Source organism: Bactrocera oleae, chromosome 4, assembly GCF_042242935.1.
Source record: "Bactrocera oleae isolate idBacOlea1 chromosome 4, idBacOlea1, whole genome shotgun sequence".
Taxonomy (NCBI): Eukaryota; Metazoa; Arthropoda; class Insecta; order Diptera; family Tephritidae; genus Bactrocera; species Bactrocera oleae.
This window is the reverse complement of record NC_091538.1, coordinates 52,397,770-52,413,421: the sequence shown is the minus strand read 5'-3', so window position 1 is coordinate 52,413,421 and position 15,652 is coordinate 52,397,770. Positions and strand designations below refer to the sequence as shown.

The window sequence follows — 15,652 nt, the reverse complement described above, 5'->3', positions numbered from 1 at the left end:
CTAAAAGAAAACGTCGGATACCCGATTTAATATTGTTCAGATCGATTTACTATAGGATATAGTTCCATACAAACTGACCGATCAAAATCAGAATAAAGAACTTTTTATACCCATTTATGCTATAAAAAATGCACCTGTAAAAGGTATTAATAGCTGTGGCGCAGCCGATGTTAAAGTTTTTTCTTGGTTTTGATAAAGAAAGTTTCGTATCGTTACCGTCATACATGTACATTTGAGATTATCTTATATAAAAATCTCATACTACTTCTCTAAGTTAATTTTTCACACCAATACCTGTACATCTTTTCCAAATATTATTTAAATAACTTAAAAATACTAACAGCAAACAAACAAATAATGGATTTTCTTAAATTTCATTGCAGGCAAAAGTGATCATTGAGCAGTCGCCGTCAACAAGTACTAAATAATATATGGCCAAAAGACACATTTGGTGGTTCTACGCGTGTTCCACCGCTTAAAACTGCAAACGCACACACCCATACATTTCTGCGCGCGCGCACACGCAGAATACACACACACACACATACAGTTTTGTTATGCTCGACGCATTGGCGGCGGCAGGCGACAAATTCGGTCTCGGTATTTCGGACTTTTGGTTGCGTTCGCAGTGCAGTGCAGTCACGAACTCGTTTTAACTGGGATTTTTACTAAACTACTTGCACCTACATATATGTAGAAATATTTTATTTTCTTTTGTTCGTTTTTTGCTCGCTATTTTTTATAGCGGCTTTTCTTTGCCGTCAGTTAATTTGAAAAGCTTCAATTTATTGTGCGTTCGTGTGTGTGTTTGTGTTCGTGAGTTTTGTGATAATTTTTGTTTCGATTTTTGATTTTCGAACTGCGGCTCGCGCGATCGCGACAAGTCCGTAAATTATGTACATTAGCAGTTTTATAGTCGTGTGGCTATGTGCGGCTGCGCAGTTGGGATTAGCCGCAAATGTACCTGCCAGGCGTGAACGACATGAATTGACGGTAAGTGAAACACATTACTCAAATACAAATTTATGATGGTCGGTATGCCATAAATGGGTATTTAATCTTCCGCGACACTTCGCAAACGCACTTATATACTTACAAAGATAGATGTTTTTTTATATACACTAGCGGTACATGTGCATGATTTATTGCATATCTCGTTGAAATATAAGGCGTTGAATACAGTGGTGCCATAATTGAAATGTTTCGAAATTTAATTTGATTAGGGTTGCCATAGCTGGGCACTGAACATCAGCGGTCAGATTACGTTTCTACCGCAAAAAGTTCCTTGAAGAACTCACTGCCTTCATACGACCCAAGAACTCAACTTTCGTATACGGCATTAACTTCTTCATTCCATCATTGACAAAACTGTATTTGAGACCAGTGAAAATTTGTGAGATATAGAGTGTGATATATAGAGTCTTACTTTGCTTCTATTTATAATTAAAAACAAGCAATTAAGCCTTATTAAGCAGCCCAGTGGATTTGGTAAAGAATTTGATTTTTTTTCCGCCCCAGCTGCCCAATGTCTCCTAAGTTGGAGCATTGGGAACTGTGTAAGGTATCCCGTATATCGCATAGATACTGTTTCAGAGCCTCAGCATCCTCCGTGCATGCTCTGCATTGTAACGAATCCACTTTTCCAATATTCTGAAGGTGGCAACTTAAGTATAGGTGCCCTGTGAGGAACCCTACATTATTAATAAGTTCCCTTTTGCCTAGAAGTAAAAATTTGTTGGTCCACCATCAACACTACCATTTAACCGATGATTGCAACGCTAATGACGGTGCTACAGCTCCTGCCTATTATATATATACTAGTCTATCATACTTCTGCATAGCTTTATAATATTTTATTTGCCATGGTGTGCTATTCTTATCTTATTCTGGAGGTCAGAGTGGAGAAGCAGTAAATAACCAGTATATCTGCGATTTCTGTGTTTACCAAGTCTGGACCTTTAACTTGATGTCGTAAAGTATTCAAAACCGTTACCAAAGTTCTTTATAGGAATTTCTACAAAAACCTATTTACATATAGGATTAGTGTTAAGGGCTTAAAAAAGCATAATGTTTAAATTATTTTCTGGAAATACAAAAGAAGAATAAAATTTAGTTCTGTCAGGCTTTATTAAATGCAAAAGTGCTTGGGTGTATAAAACTATGTGTATGTTGTAATTTTGCTTCAAAATGACGGTTAGTGGCCCAATTTGGGAATCACCATTTTCAATAGGGCCTACTCGTGCTATCTGAAACAAAACAAGACTTTTATTTCAATTGCACGGAAACTATAATAAGGTGTATTTTTTTAGCATACAGATCGTTATCTTGATTTTGATCGGTCAGTTTAAATGGCAGTGGTCCGATCGGAACAATATGTTCGGAGATTGTAGATATCTTAGATAATAATCCATGCTAAATTTCAAATAAAAAAGTTTTCCAGACAAGAATTTAATTTGATCGGTCAGCTTGTGTGGCAGCTATATGTTCTAGTTGACCGATCCGAATAATTACTTCAGAAATTATAAGTCTTTGGCAATAATTTAATATAAATTTTATGAAGATACCTCGAAATATAAATGAGTTTTCCATAGAAGGACTTAAGTTTGATCGGTCAGCTTGTATAGCAGCTATATGCTATGGATGTCTGATCTCAATAATTTCTTCGAAGATGCCATGGATAATAAACTCTGCCAAATTTCTTGAAGATACCTCATCAAATGAAAAAGTTTTCCCTACAAGCAGTTTATTATGATCGTGCAGTTAGTATGGCAGTATATGCTATAGTTGTTTGATATCGGCGGTTCCGGCAAATGAGTACCTTTTTTGCGAGAAAAATATACGTGCAAAATTTCAGATTGATATCTCAAAAACTGAATTACTAGTTTGCGCATATACAGACGGACCGATGTTTAGGGTATAATCAAAAACGAGGAACGTACGTACGTTGTTAGTTGTACTATATATTGTACATAATTTTTTTCCAAAATGACTAATGATCGAAAAAATGAGCAGTAAGAAAAAAAAGGACGAACATGGTTTACTAGTTTTGGAAAAAACGGCTTAAAAGTTTTATATATCAGGCAGCGGATAATTTTTTTTTGCTATTTTCGCAATATAATAAGTTTTTAGAACCTTGAAAACTAGAAAAAATTATAACACATTAAAATTATGTATTCTCTAATATATGTATATGAGTATATATAATATATATATATGTATACACACCTTTACAAATAGATATATCGTATATACTTATATGCAACAGACAGGAGACAAAATAAACAAGGAATGGAATGAATAATCTCCTTCATGCAAATATTGGTAACTGTCAGCCGTGACTTATGCAAAAAAGCATAACAATATACATAAGTACTGTCACATCGGCATACATATATACATACATATAAACATAAAGGAGATATATGTAGCTATTTTTATGATAAAGTTAAGCTGGTCGAACATATTGAAACCCGTTTGGGGCATATGGTACAAAAAAGGAAAAATACAACAAAATTATGAAATGAAACATAGTTGTAGGAAAAGCAGGCATTTTGACCACACATACACATACCTATGTATATACAGAAAATGGCATATAAAACATAAATTACGTACAAGTGCATATATTTACATAAAGAGTTAATTGAGTACAGCAACGAAAACTCCCTAAAAGTTACGCACAAATAAATATTTACATAGACATAAATAAAAACAAAGTTAAAAACAAATATTATATGAAATAAAAATATTAAACAAAAACCAAACTCGCGCACATCAAAACGTTTAAGATTCTGGCATACAAAAGATACGATACATACATATTTACGTTTGTAAGCATAAATATATGTGTGTATGTATGTAAATACACATGCTTACCGGTGTTGCGGCCGAAAGGTGTAAATCCTAAGAAAGCACTTCAAAATTCCAACTATTCTTAAGCAAATTTCAACCGCACATACATATAGTACATATACGTATGTGTGTATGTTCGTGCATATGCCTGTGCTCCTGCGCATGCGCGCCTTCTATTGGAGTTTTTTTTTTACTCTTTTTGGTGACGGCTACAAATTGTCTGCCACAGCAGTTCGAAACACCTGAATGCTCTTTGCCCATGCCAGCCAGCCAGTCAGGCCGCGAACCAAATGGTCCGTCGATTGAACATTCTGCGCTCATTTCGCTTAAGCAAATGGACAGCCGGTCGATAGACTGACGCGCAGACCAATCAACCAACTGACCGAACGGCCAACGCGCCGACAAAAGAATCACCAATGCGTCCACTGACGATGGCTTATACATCCATACATACATGCATAGTATGTAGCGGTTATGCTGCCAGCCATTCAAGGCAGAATTAAGTCAGACATATTTCGACCATTAAGCAAGCGATCTCTCAGTGACTGCCGGCAAAGTAACTCATCGTGGATTTGTATGAGGGAGCGTAGGTTCTTTTGGGTACCCACTTACACTCACATTTACATATGTGCATACAAGCACACTTGTGTATTCAGCTACTTATAAGTGTATGTATGTATGCCATTTTTTTCTTTTTTTCGTTTTCTTTTCAATTTTATTTATTGGTCGGTTTCTCCTTATGATGTAGAAAAATTCATATTCTTAACTCGTTGCAGTTCAGGTGGACAGAACGAAAACAAATACTGCATACACACATACATACAAATTTATATTTATATTGTAATACTGCAGGGACAGTACTTTTTGCCGCCAATCGTAAACTGCTGACATTTAATATGAGTCCACATTACCTTGCAGGAAATGGAACCTGATTTTTAAATGACAGTGAGATAAAGTTCGGTCGGATCATTAGTTCAAATATCTTTTAAAAACTATAAACCTCATTAAATTATATATATATACAGATATATTTACATGCGGTACTTTTTTAAGTTGAGTCTTACTTTAGCTTTTCTACCTGGAAAAACTTCATGTCCAAAGTATGATTTTTGTTTAAATTTTTGTTTTGGTGCCCATCCGGTTTTAGCCGCTAAGCCGAACTTTTGAAAAAATTATCTTCAAATTTCCAGGATGTTGATTCCCAGAAGAAGCTGTTTTTGTAATCTCGAAATTTTAACAATTAACAGCAACGCTTTAATTTTACTATTTTATACTAAATACAATATATAGCGTTTCCGGTTCGAACTTGAAGATCTCCCTCCCGAGTTCGCTGAGAACTCAAGTATTTTAACCTCTAGATCATGTTCGTTTTAATAATGTGATATAATAACAGCAATTTGTTGATGTTGTTGTTTTAGCAATATAAAAACACCTCCAGTAATTTCTGAGAAATACATCAGAACTGACAATCCGAAAATCCGGGCTCGTTTCAGTGACATAAAGCTGACTAGCATAGGAAGAATTTGCTATCAAATGTCTGATGTCGGCTAAGACTTCGGATTCTTAAACTTTTCTGAACATTTGACTGTATTCACCAGGATTAAAGTTCAGTAACTTTTTAGTATTCCTTAAAATTTTATATACTTTTCAATAACTTTTCAAATGTTGAATAAAATTTGCCGACATTGCTTCGTAGAGTGGAAATGAAAGCACTTTTAATATAGCAACACCATTGCCCACATTCGAATCGTATTGAAAAGCCTAATTGAAACAAATTACATTAAAAATGCGTATTATGAAGTTTGTCAATTTCCTACAGGGCATTATCGGTTGTTAAGCATGCTTGTATATCATATAATATCTACAGTCACATTGACATCCAATTATGTAGTTGTCGGCAGACAATGCACTACTTCAACTCACAAAAGAAGATAAAAAGCCGAAACACAAAATGCCTTTAATCGATGTGACCACAAACTATAATATTTAGGATAACTTTCTCACCATTTAGTTCGCTGCTGCAGAGGGCTTGGCAGCGAATTGACGATTCGGTTGGGCAGAGAAAAAAAAAACGTAAAAAGAGAGCGAAGTAATCGACATTGTGTGTACATATGTATGTATATATGCAGGGACGGTGGCAGTGCAAGCGACAGGCAGTCTGGCAGATCTTACAGATTGGTCTTAAAAAAAAAAAAAAAAACAAATTAAGTGCAAAGAGAAGGATACAGAAAGGGTGATTATCAACCTTCTTTACTCCATGTTATGGTCTCAGATTCGGTGTTATGTTTTTGTTATTGTTGTTTTTTTTTCATCATCTTCTAAAGTGTCCGCCTTGGTGAGACGAAAAATGATTTACACATGCGGCAGTGCCAAAATTGCCATAACAGTTTACATACCTTTTCCGTGGATGTACGTGAAGGGAGGACTCTACAAAAAAATATTGGGGTAGTCGATGAATATTTTAAAATAAATTAAAATTTAAAATTGATTATCGCTGAGTTGTATAAATATAAAATAATCTATCCTTAGAGGCCTGAATCGTCAATAGTTTGTTGGAATCGCATAGGTCCTTCACGGAACCCCACGAAAAAAGAAAGAAGTTTTACCGAGCATGGCATACAAGAGATCGATTGTGGCATGATCATGTATCAAAGAACGCCTTACTATTGAAACCAAAAATTTTCTGAGCCATTGCCTTCAATTTTAGGCATAAAGAAGCATATATATCTCTCTTTCTCTTCACAAAAGTAGCAAAAAGCAGTGCCGATCGTAATTTCAAAGGAAAAATTGTCAAATTATGTTGTCGACTATCACTTCCAAGTTTACTGATCAATAGACTCAGATTTGTAAAACAAATTAGATGAAATGCTCCATGTTTGAATTAGACTTTAATTTTAGCTTTAGCGATTGAAAGTTTTAATGAACAATTTTTTAGGATAGATTTATAACCCATAGCTTACAACCTAATAGCTGTACGTACTCAATTTATTCGGTTAACCCTTATCTTATGAAACCTCAGTGTGTCTTTTAAGTTCAGGTTCAGGTCTTTACTGCCAATTATAATATAACTACTGCCTCCCGATGCTAAGGGTTTTTAGTGATATTTTAGTATTCACTTTCATAAATGTGCTAAATGATAAATAACAGGTTGATGTATTACATAATTTTAACTAATATTCACCTCTTCTCAGAACATGCAGGAACGTCAAAGTCATGTGCAAGTGCACCGAAGGAAAGCAAGCATGCTTTTTACTCACAGGGACAGGTCACAATTTACTGGCATCACATGCGAGCCGGATGGGCATTAGTAACGGTGACACGTGCAGGAAGTGCTGGGAAGTAGACATGAGAGAGACGCTGAAACACCTCCCCTGCTTCAGTCCGGCCTTATCTAGAACTTATGTTAGATATTTAGTAGCTTCCCGATCCTTTCGTTCTAAGGATTAGATCAAGTATCAAATTAGATAATAAATCTCTCTTAAGCTTCACAGAAAACCTTGACGTCCTGTATGACGAATAATTCAGCTCGAATTAAACTGAACGTCCATCTGGCTTTGCAAAGGACCAGTAGGGCAGGGTAGGGTATAAACATTTAATAAATAATTAGACACTACTTTGAGTTTCTTTCACTTTCAATTAACTATATGCAGATCTACATTATCTTAATTTATAGAACATCAAACAGATGAAATTCAGAAAAGTTATATTTTTAATCTAATGAGTGCCTTAATGCTAAAACATGATTTGTTTGATTAGCACCTTCGATCTTTGTTGGACATTAGTCGGTGAATTGGAAAAGTTCGATTGGAAAAGAAAGCGAGTTACCTCGAAAAACTAAAATGATCGCTTAAACTTATCTACATACAAAGGCTCGCCTTATGACTCCAAACACTCTTTTCGTTAAGGTCCAAGCTCGTTAAAACAGCTCGTTTTCTAGGCTTATCGTTAGATGGTTACCTATCTTCCAAATAAAGTTTATATAACCGTTACAATTACAACAACAACAATCACTGTCAAAAATCAGCATATGATTCACCACTAACTTTAGCACCGATTTTCGATACCGTGAATTTTTATTAGAATACAAGTATTTTATTTCTTGAGAAACAGTATACTTTTGGGACTGGGTGCCATTGTTGGCGAAATAAACAATAATATGCAGATTATTTTAAGTTTTAGAATTGCTGTATAAAAATTCATAAGAGTTCCGCAAAGTGCCTCGAAAGGTCAAAATTTTTAAAGCTGTATAAGGTCCAGTAAAAAGAAATGCAATATTTTTCCAATAGATGACTTTAGTAATCTGTATCTCACGTTGCATAAGTGCGATTAGTTTACACTATATGGCGTTAAAAAGAAAATATTTCGTACTAAAAAACGTTTCAAACAGTTTTGTGATTGCTTGGCTCAGTATTGTTTAAGCACACGTCAAATATGGACAACAGCAAAGATAAAATACGCAATGTTTCAACTTTTATTCGATAAAGATGAAAACACAAGCCAGGCAGTGGAAAAGGTGAATAGTGTTTATGGTTCTGATACTATAACAGCCAATTATAGACAATTTTGGATTCGTCGACCTTTCCGGTAGTTTTGATGTTCATGAACCATTTAGGCATATAAGGCTGGATACTGAAAGAAGCTTGGTTGCGAGGTTCTTATGCATTCACCTTACAGTCCGGACCAGGGTCCAGCTGATCACTACCTGTTCCGAATGATTTTGGTGGTGCAAAATTCACTTTAAAAAAAGCTTGTAAAAATCGACTATGCCAGGTATTTACATATTTGTTCTAATTGACCACGTGCCTGGGAAATTGTTTTTTCCTCCGCTTCATACTTTTTTTTTGGAATTTCTAACATGCCAATAATTTCAAGGAAAACGAAAACTTATCGATTAGCTTGTGGCTTTCGATATGTACATAAAATAAGACGAGAACTTACTGACAATTATTGCACGTACACGTTTTATTGAATTACGAGTATTGTAAGATTTTATTGCAAAATTCAATTTCATTCCTTTTACAGCCGAACAATGAGTTAATTGATGCTGATGACGATAATCACAGCAGCGAAGGCACCGCCACCTCAAATTATCTATCGTCTGGATATGCAGATGGAATGCGAATACCAAAGCATGCGTAGAATATAATGGAATAAAATTTCATTACTTTCATTAGCGGCTGTCACTTTGAATTTATGCACTTAGCACTCGGCACTCGGCGCTACGAAAATGCAATGAATTTTCCAGTGGCATCCGTCACAAGCGCCGCCCCGAGGCTTGCACTTGCTCATGTAGCGTTGATTGAGATATATTCGCAGATTAAATGAGTAGTTGGATTAGGATGCGCACGGCATTAAATTAAAACACCCACATACTTATACACATAGTGACATTTGTATGTACATATGTAAGTGTTGCATGTCAAAACGCGCAGGCTTATTGCATACTTAAGCACTCGCATATGTAAATACCTACGTAATTCTATATACATATAAACACTTATGTATGGATATGAGGCATTTAAGAGCGAAATTTAAATGGATTTAACAGCATGTTGATCTGTTTAATTCATGTAAATGAGATTCAATGTTTAAAAAAATGTTTAATATACCCTGACCAGGGTATATTATATTACATTTGCCACAAATTTTGTAACATCCAGAAGGAACATCGGGGATCCTATAATATATATATATAAATGATCAAAATGATGAGCTGAGTTGATTTAGTTATGTCCGTCTGCATATATGCGAACTTGCCCCAGTCTTTGAGCTATCGATCTGAAATTGGCGCACGTCCTTTTCTTCTCAAGAAACTGCTCATTTGTGGTTGGAACCGCCGATATCTAACTATTGCATATAGTTGCCATACAAGCTGATCGATCCAAATCAAGTTCTTGTATGAAAAACTTTTTTATTTGGCAAGATATCTTATAGACTAGTGCAGAAGACCTTTGAAAATGATTAAAAAAAATGAAAGAAGTGAATAGTAGGTTGAAACCCTAACCCGAAAACAAAAAAAAAACATTGATGGAAAAATAATATACGGGCGATCTAAGTACGAGAAAAGGAAGGGATGCGCGTGGTTGAATTTTTAAGCATAAAGAACGATTTATCTCTATTTCCGGCAAAACTACGAGTTCATAAAAAAACGTCATAAGGCAATGTTGTAGGCAATGAGATCTATAACTTTTGTGTATAGCATTTTTTCAGATAACCTCAAAATTTATGTGAAAAATTCAAATTACCAAGTTTTTGAGTTTTTTTTTTATATTGCACAATATTTTTTTTCTTTCATGAAATTTGTTGTATTTTTATTTTTAATCAAAAATTCTCACGTTAAAATTTCAGATTTTTTAAAAAAATCAGTAGGCTTTATGTTTGTTGAAATCTTCACTTTCTGATGGTATAAAAAAATATATATGTTATACATTTCTATGGTAAATTTGCTCAGAAAATGGAAAAAATACAATAATCTTTGTTAATCCGTCCCTAGCTAAAACATAAAAATTCGAAAGTTTTCCTACACCTGAGCAGGTAACATATACATAGTTGCCCATAGAAAAACATGGCTTTTTCAAATTTAAACCACTAACATTTAGTTTATTGTTTAGTTCTGAGACTTATTTATAGCCATGGCGAAAGCTAAACGAACTGGGAACAGTAGTCTTCTGAATTTATTAGAAGACTCTAACGGTATCATTGGAATACGTGGTAGCATGATTATTTCTCCTTTAAACTTTCAGTCAAAATTATTATTTTTTTTATTGAATTAAATGTATTAATTTAAAATTTACCGGTCTTTGAATCACACGGTTTGATATTGAGATTATATGCATCCTGTCCTTGCCAAAATATTAATGGATATTGTAGTGCGTCATATGAACGGTGTAGAACCGAAATCGTACTAACAGTGTTGTCTCGCTTATTATCGTTTTATTTTCTTCTGGTAATTTTATTCAAAATAAACAAATTATTTAATATTTTTGTAATTAGTAAAATATTCAAATGATAATTACTTGAGTTCAATGGAAAAATAATCAATTTTTCATATGGCATTTTATTGCAAATTTTTCAATTTGCAACTTTTCAATTTTGAACACATGTATATATTTTTTTTTTAATGAATTATTTTTAATTTTTACAATTTGAGATTTAAACTTACCTACCTTTAATCTTGGATCAAACTGGACACTGTGTGCTAAATTTTACTCAAATCGGTTCAGTAGAATAGGAGCTAACCCCGGACAAACGTGACACGTAATTATTATACATATAGAAGATATATAAACATATTCATACATATACTCGTATATTGCACATACGAGGCGTGTTTGACGAGTCAAGAAGGGTTTGAGTTTAACAAACAGTTAAATCAAATGCGATACTGCACTATTAACTAGCATGCATGAGAGTTATTAAAGAAGGTATGCTTAGGTTACGGGCCTGCTACTCGCGATAAGCTCACGAAGGTTACCATTTTAAAAGTCGGCCCTTTGTAATGCTAAATACTTCTAAGTATCGATGGGACGATACACTTTGCGCTTGTCAAACATTTTTTAGGCGAATAATGTCTATTCCAGCCAATTCGCCTGGTTCGCCGCAGGTATGATTACCGAGAAGTTTCAATGTTAGTCTAGAGAAAGCTGGAAAGTGTAGAAGGAAATGTCTAAATGTTTCCACCTTACCTTGCTCTATAAAATTTAGACAATTTGTGGCCGACAAGATTTTTAGCCTCACACCAACGTCTAGTTAGAGCTTCTACAATTACGACAAGATAAACCTTGCTAAGAGCAAGTAGTTCAATGGACATCTTGAGGAGTTCAAACGAAGTATATAAATCCAACGCTCGCCCGCAAGAGAAAAACGCAAGAGTGCTCCTTCTTGTAAGCCAATGATAAAAAAGATGAAAATTATAGTCCAAATAATATCTATTTTTAAAGTTTCTAAGATCATATAGACATTGTGAACATGGAAAATCTAATAGAAGCAGAGCTGGCAAAATGCTGCCAAATAAGCTAAGTAAATAAAGATCACGTTGGACGAGTACCAGATAATTAATTTTCTGTTAAACGAGTTAACACCATTACAAAGATCACGACGTACAATCGATACAATAACACAGAGCTAAATTGTCTATTAATTGCTTTGCCATATTCGAATTAGTCAATTAAAATACTTTCATATAAGTCCCATTAAATATTGGCTAAAACTTTGACCTCCGACTGTTGGGGTTTCGGGCGCTTAGGACGACTTTCACGAGGCAAAAACCATTCAGCGGATTGCCGATTAGACTCAGGTGTGTAATGATGCATCCATGGTTCAGCTATTGCTACAAATCGGCGCAGAAACGTATTCTTATTGTACTTGATTAGATGTTCAAAATACACGTACCCATCCTAAAAATTTGGTGAAATAATCCACAATTTACAAAATCTGTAGTATATATTATATACATATGTACACATTTGTGAATATATTGTATTTTCATTGTAAGCGGCTGTAGTAGGTAATTGTGAAAATAGTTGCGTATTTCTTGGTTAGGCGTAGTTTTAAATCCTGACCGACGCAACATCTAAAATTGCAGAATTTCGTTGTGATGGCCACCAAATCTCGAGGGTTCTAGTCTCTAACTGACATTAAAAATCTTCTTACAGAATCGCTTAGACTTTCTATGACAACTTAAAATTTTAGGGCTTTAAACCTTTCCGGACAATACTTTCTTCTCTTTATTAATATGAAAAGCTCACCAAATTGGTCTGTACAAAAATACCACCGACTTATCAAACAACCCTCGTAGTGAATTGTGTAGTGAGTAATATAAAGAAGCTTCACATTTGTAGCGTGTTCGCTTTTATCAGGCGCGTGCTCATTGTAAATACCGTGAAATGTTGCGGTAGCTTCCACACACATTTTTTAACTCAAAACGCAGACTTGCATTGTAATATACAAGTAGGTGGCTTTGTAGCCTCATATCATTCATCAGCATAAAAACATGACACAATCAGCCCTGTTGCATTGACAATTTGTACATTTGTAACATACTTGTAGTTGTTGTTGAGTATATAAGCAATGTTGTAGGAGCTTGTCGCCTTGCCTCTTGTTAGGTTTGGCGCTCTGGGAGTCAGATATCAATGTCTAAATAACGAAGTGAAACGTTATGTTATGACTAATATCCATTTTATTTGTATATTTATATTTGTTATTGTATACAGTCAATATGTAAACATATCTACCTATAATTTACAGAAGAAATAAATAAACGTGATATATACGCTTTTACCGATTGCTTAAACCAAGAATCCACACCAAAGTAACCGGTAGGGAAAATGGAATACATGAGAGTTGATATAGTTTCGCCAAGTGAGGTTAGATTAAGTGTGAATAACTCATTTGGCGGCCCGTATTGCCAAATGAGTTATTCACAAAAAAATAAATATAAAATAAAGTAAAACAAGAAACGTTAGTTTCGGATGCACCGAAGCTATAATACCCTCCACTAATGAAGAAGTTTCCATACAAGAACTTGATTTTGATCATTCAGTTTTTATGAAAATTATATGTTATAGTGGTCCGATCCGAAAATTATCTGACAACGCTATAAGCATCGGAGAATGATTTATGCAAAATTTCATGGAGATATAATATCTTGTCAAATAAAAATTTTTTTCATACATAAATTTAATTTTGATCCTTCAGTTTGTATGGCCGGCCAGTATAACCTAACCTAACTAATATGCTATAGTAGTCCGATAGCGGCGGGTCCAACAAATGATCAGCTTCTTGGAGAGAAAAGGATGATTGCAAAATTTCAGATCAATATCTCAAAAACTGAGGGACTTCTGGGTGCTACAAACTGGTCAGGGTGTAAAAAACGCGGTGCTCTGCCTCTGTTTTATGTTCCTTCCTAGGGGAATTCAATTCTGAAATACTCTGTTGGGGTTCAGAAGGTTCCTCTCATCTCTTAAGATTTGGTTTGGTTTGGTCTTATATTCAAAAACAGTCGACATTAGTTTGATAATCTCTCGGGCAGAAGTTGCAAGAATATGGAAGTGGTTCGCGGAGCTGACTTTAGATCGCACACACTCTTTATGACTTTAAGGCAAGGAAAGCAAAAATAATCCGTCTGGTACAGAATAGGCATTCGACATAGACTTTAGATCACATCCCTAAAAAGTCTAATGTAGACATTTCTTTCAGGTTTTATATCTTCTTCGAACCGTAAATAAGAACTAAGCACAACTCTTATTTTAGAATGTATTATATTATCTTAAGCTTCAAAGCCACATCGGTTCTTGATCCCAAACATTCACACAACTCTCAAAAACTGCTACCTCAACTGCATCTCCTAGGCCAATTAAGGAACGCAAAAACCGCGACAGTCGAATTTCTCAAGCTTCTCTTGAGGCAAACTTTCACCAGGAAAACCATTCGCCATAGACAGGAACAGGTAGTAACCACTTGGTGCCAGGTTTCGACTATAACGTGGATGTATAATAATCTCACAATTAACTTCCGGCTCTTCGATGTAAATGGTCTGGCGTTATCCCGATGGAACAAAAATCTTCTCCACTTGCCTAAAGCTTACCGCTTCTACGCGATTGCTTCCTTCAGGCGGTCCAATTATTGACAGAACAGTTCCGAATTAAGAGTTTGGCCGTAGGCGAGCAACTTATTGTAGATAGTTTCTTGCCAATCCCACCAAAGACATAGCCAAACCTTCCTGACCGGTATTCTCTTGGCCACCGTAGACTCGGGCTTACCGCGATCTGACAATGACCATATTTTTATACAACTCAACATACGGTTTACTAAAGCTATCTGTTGAAAAATAATGTTTTTCTTTTTACTAGACCTTATATACTTGTATTGTATATTGATCTGATTTATCAAAAACTTTCACTACTCTACATTATTCTCTTAAATACATACATCCTCAAACCTCATAATAAACTATACTTTACCCACAGATATCTGAATGTGCTGCCCGGGGTGGCGAATGTGATGAAAGCAAAGGTCGCCCCGTCTGTGGCACAGACGATCAAACCTATCCCACGCGCTGTCATTTATTACGCGCACAATGCAGCGGTTATCAAGTGAGTCTCAAGTATCGAGGACACTGCAAAGGTGGGTCAAATTACAACTTTTAAGCATACAGCAAAATAAACTAAGTACCATTTCGTTTAACCAGCAGCTTGCAAAGAGGCACGTGAATATGCGCTCAAGCATCGGTCCAGCGGTCCACCAAAATTCATACCACGCTGCAAGTCGGACGGCACCTATGCGGCTGTTCAATGCCTAGGCGATATGGGTTGTTGGTGTAGCGACATCACCGGCAAACCCATCGAGAATACATCGGTCCGTAACGGCAAGCCCAAATGTCGCGAGTACACCAAGGCGAATATACGTCGATCACCGTCACGTCACGTGAGTCCAAGTCGTCTCCGGCGCACGTGCACCGCCATCGATCGTGCTGCCTTCAATGCCAATCTCATCAAAGTCTTTCAAAGCGAATACGTGCGAGCGGGACAGCTGAAACGTGCCCTGCCCGTCAAAATGGCGGAGGGTGGGGAGGGTGCGTCCAATGATAAGTTGGTGCTCGATTGGAAATTTACCTACTTGGATGTGAATGCAAATCAAATGTTGGACAAAAATGAATTCCGCGAATTGAAGAAGCTCGTCAAGCGGGTGAGTTGTCATTTATATATACTATATATATATGTATATATATACATATTCTCAATTTGTTGAATGAATGTTACTGTGTACATTGTCTCTTTGGGTGAATTATTATTATTTAATT

General features: G+C 35.6%; 1 protein-coding gene across 2 annotated transcripts in view; it reads left to right on the top strand.

The window, feature by feature from the left end:
* Positions 1-15,652, top strand: part of magu (SPARC related modular calcium binding-like protein magu) — a 37,810-nt gene that overhangs the window by 14,595 nt on the left and 7,563 nt on the right. The window contains exons 2-4 of one of the 2 annotated variants that reach the window (XM_070108085.1): positions 384-993; positions 14,820-14,976; positions 15,041-15,537. In XM_070108085.1, coding sequence (XP_069964186.1) covers positions 895-993; positions 14,820-14,976; positions 15,041-15,537 — 753 coding nt within the window. In that variant the 5' untranslated portion in view covers positions 384-894. The remainder of the gene's footprint in view (positions 1-383; positions 994-14,819; positions 14,977-15,040; positions 15,538-15,652) is intronic. The other variant, XM_070108086.1, reaches the window with a different exon arrangement.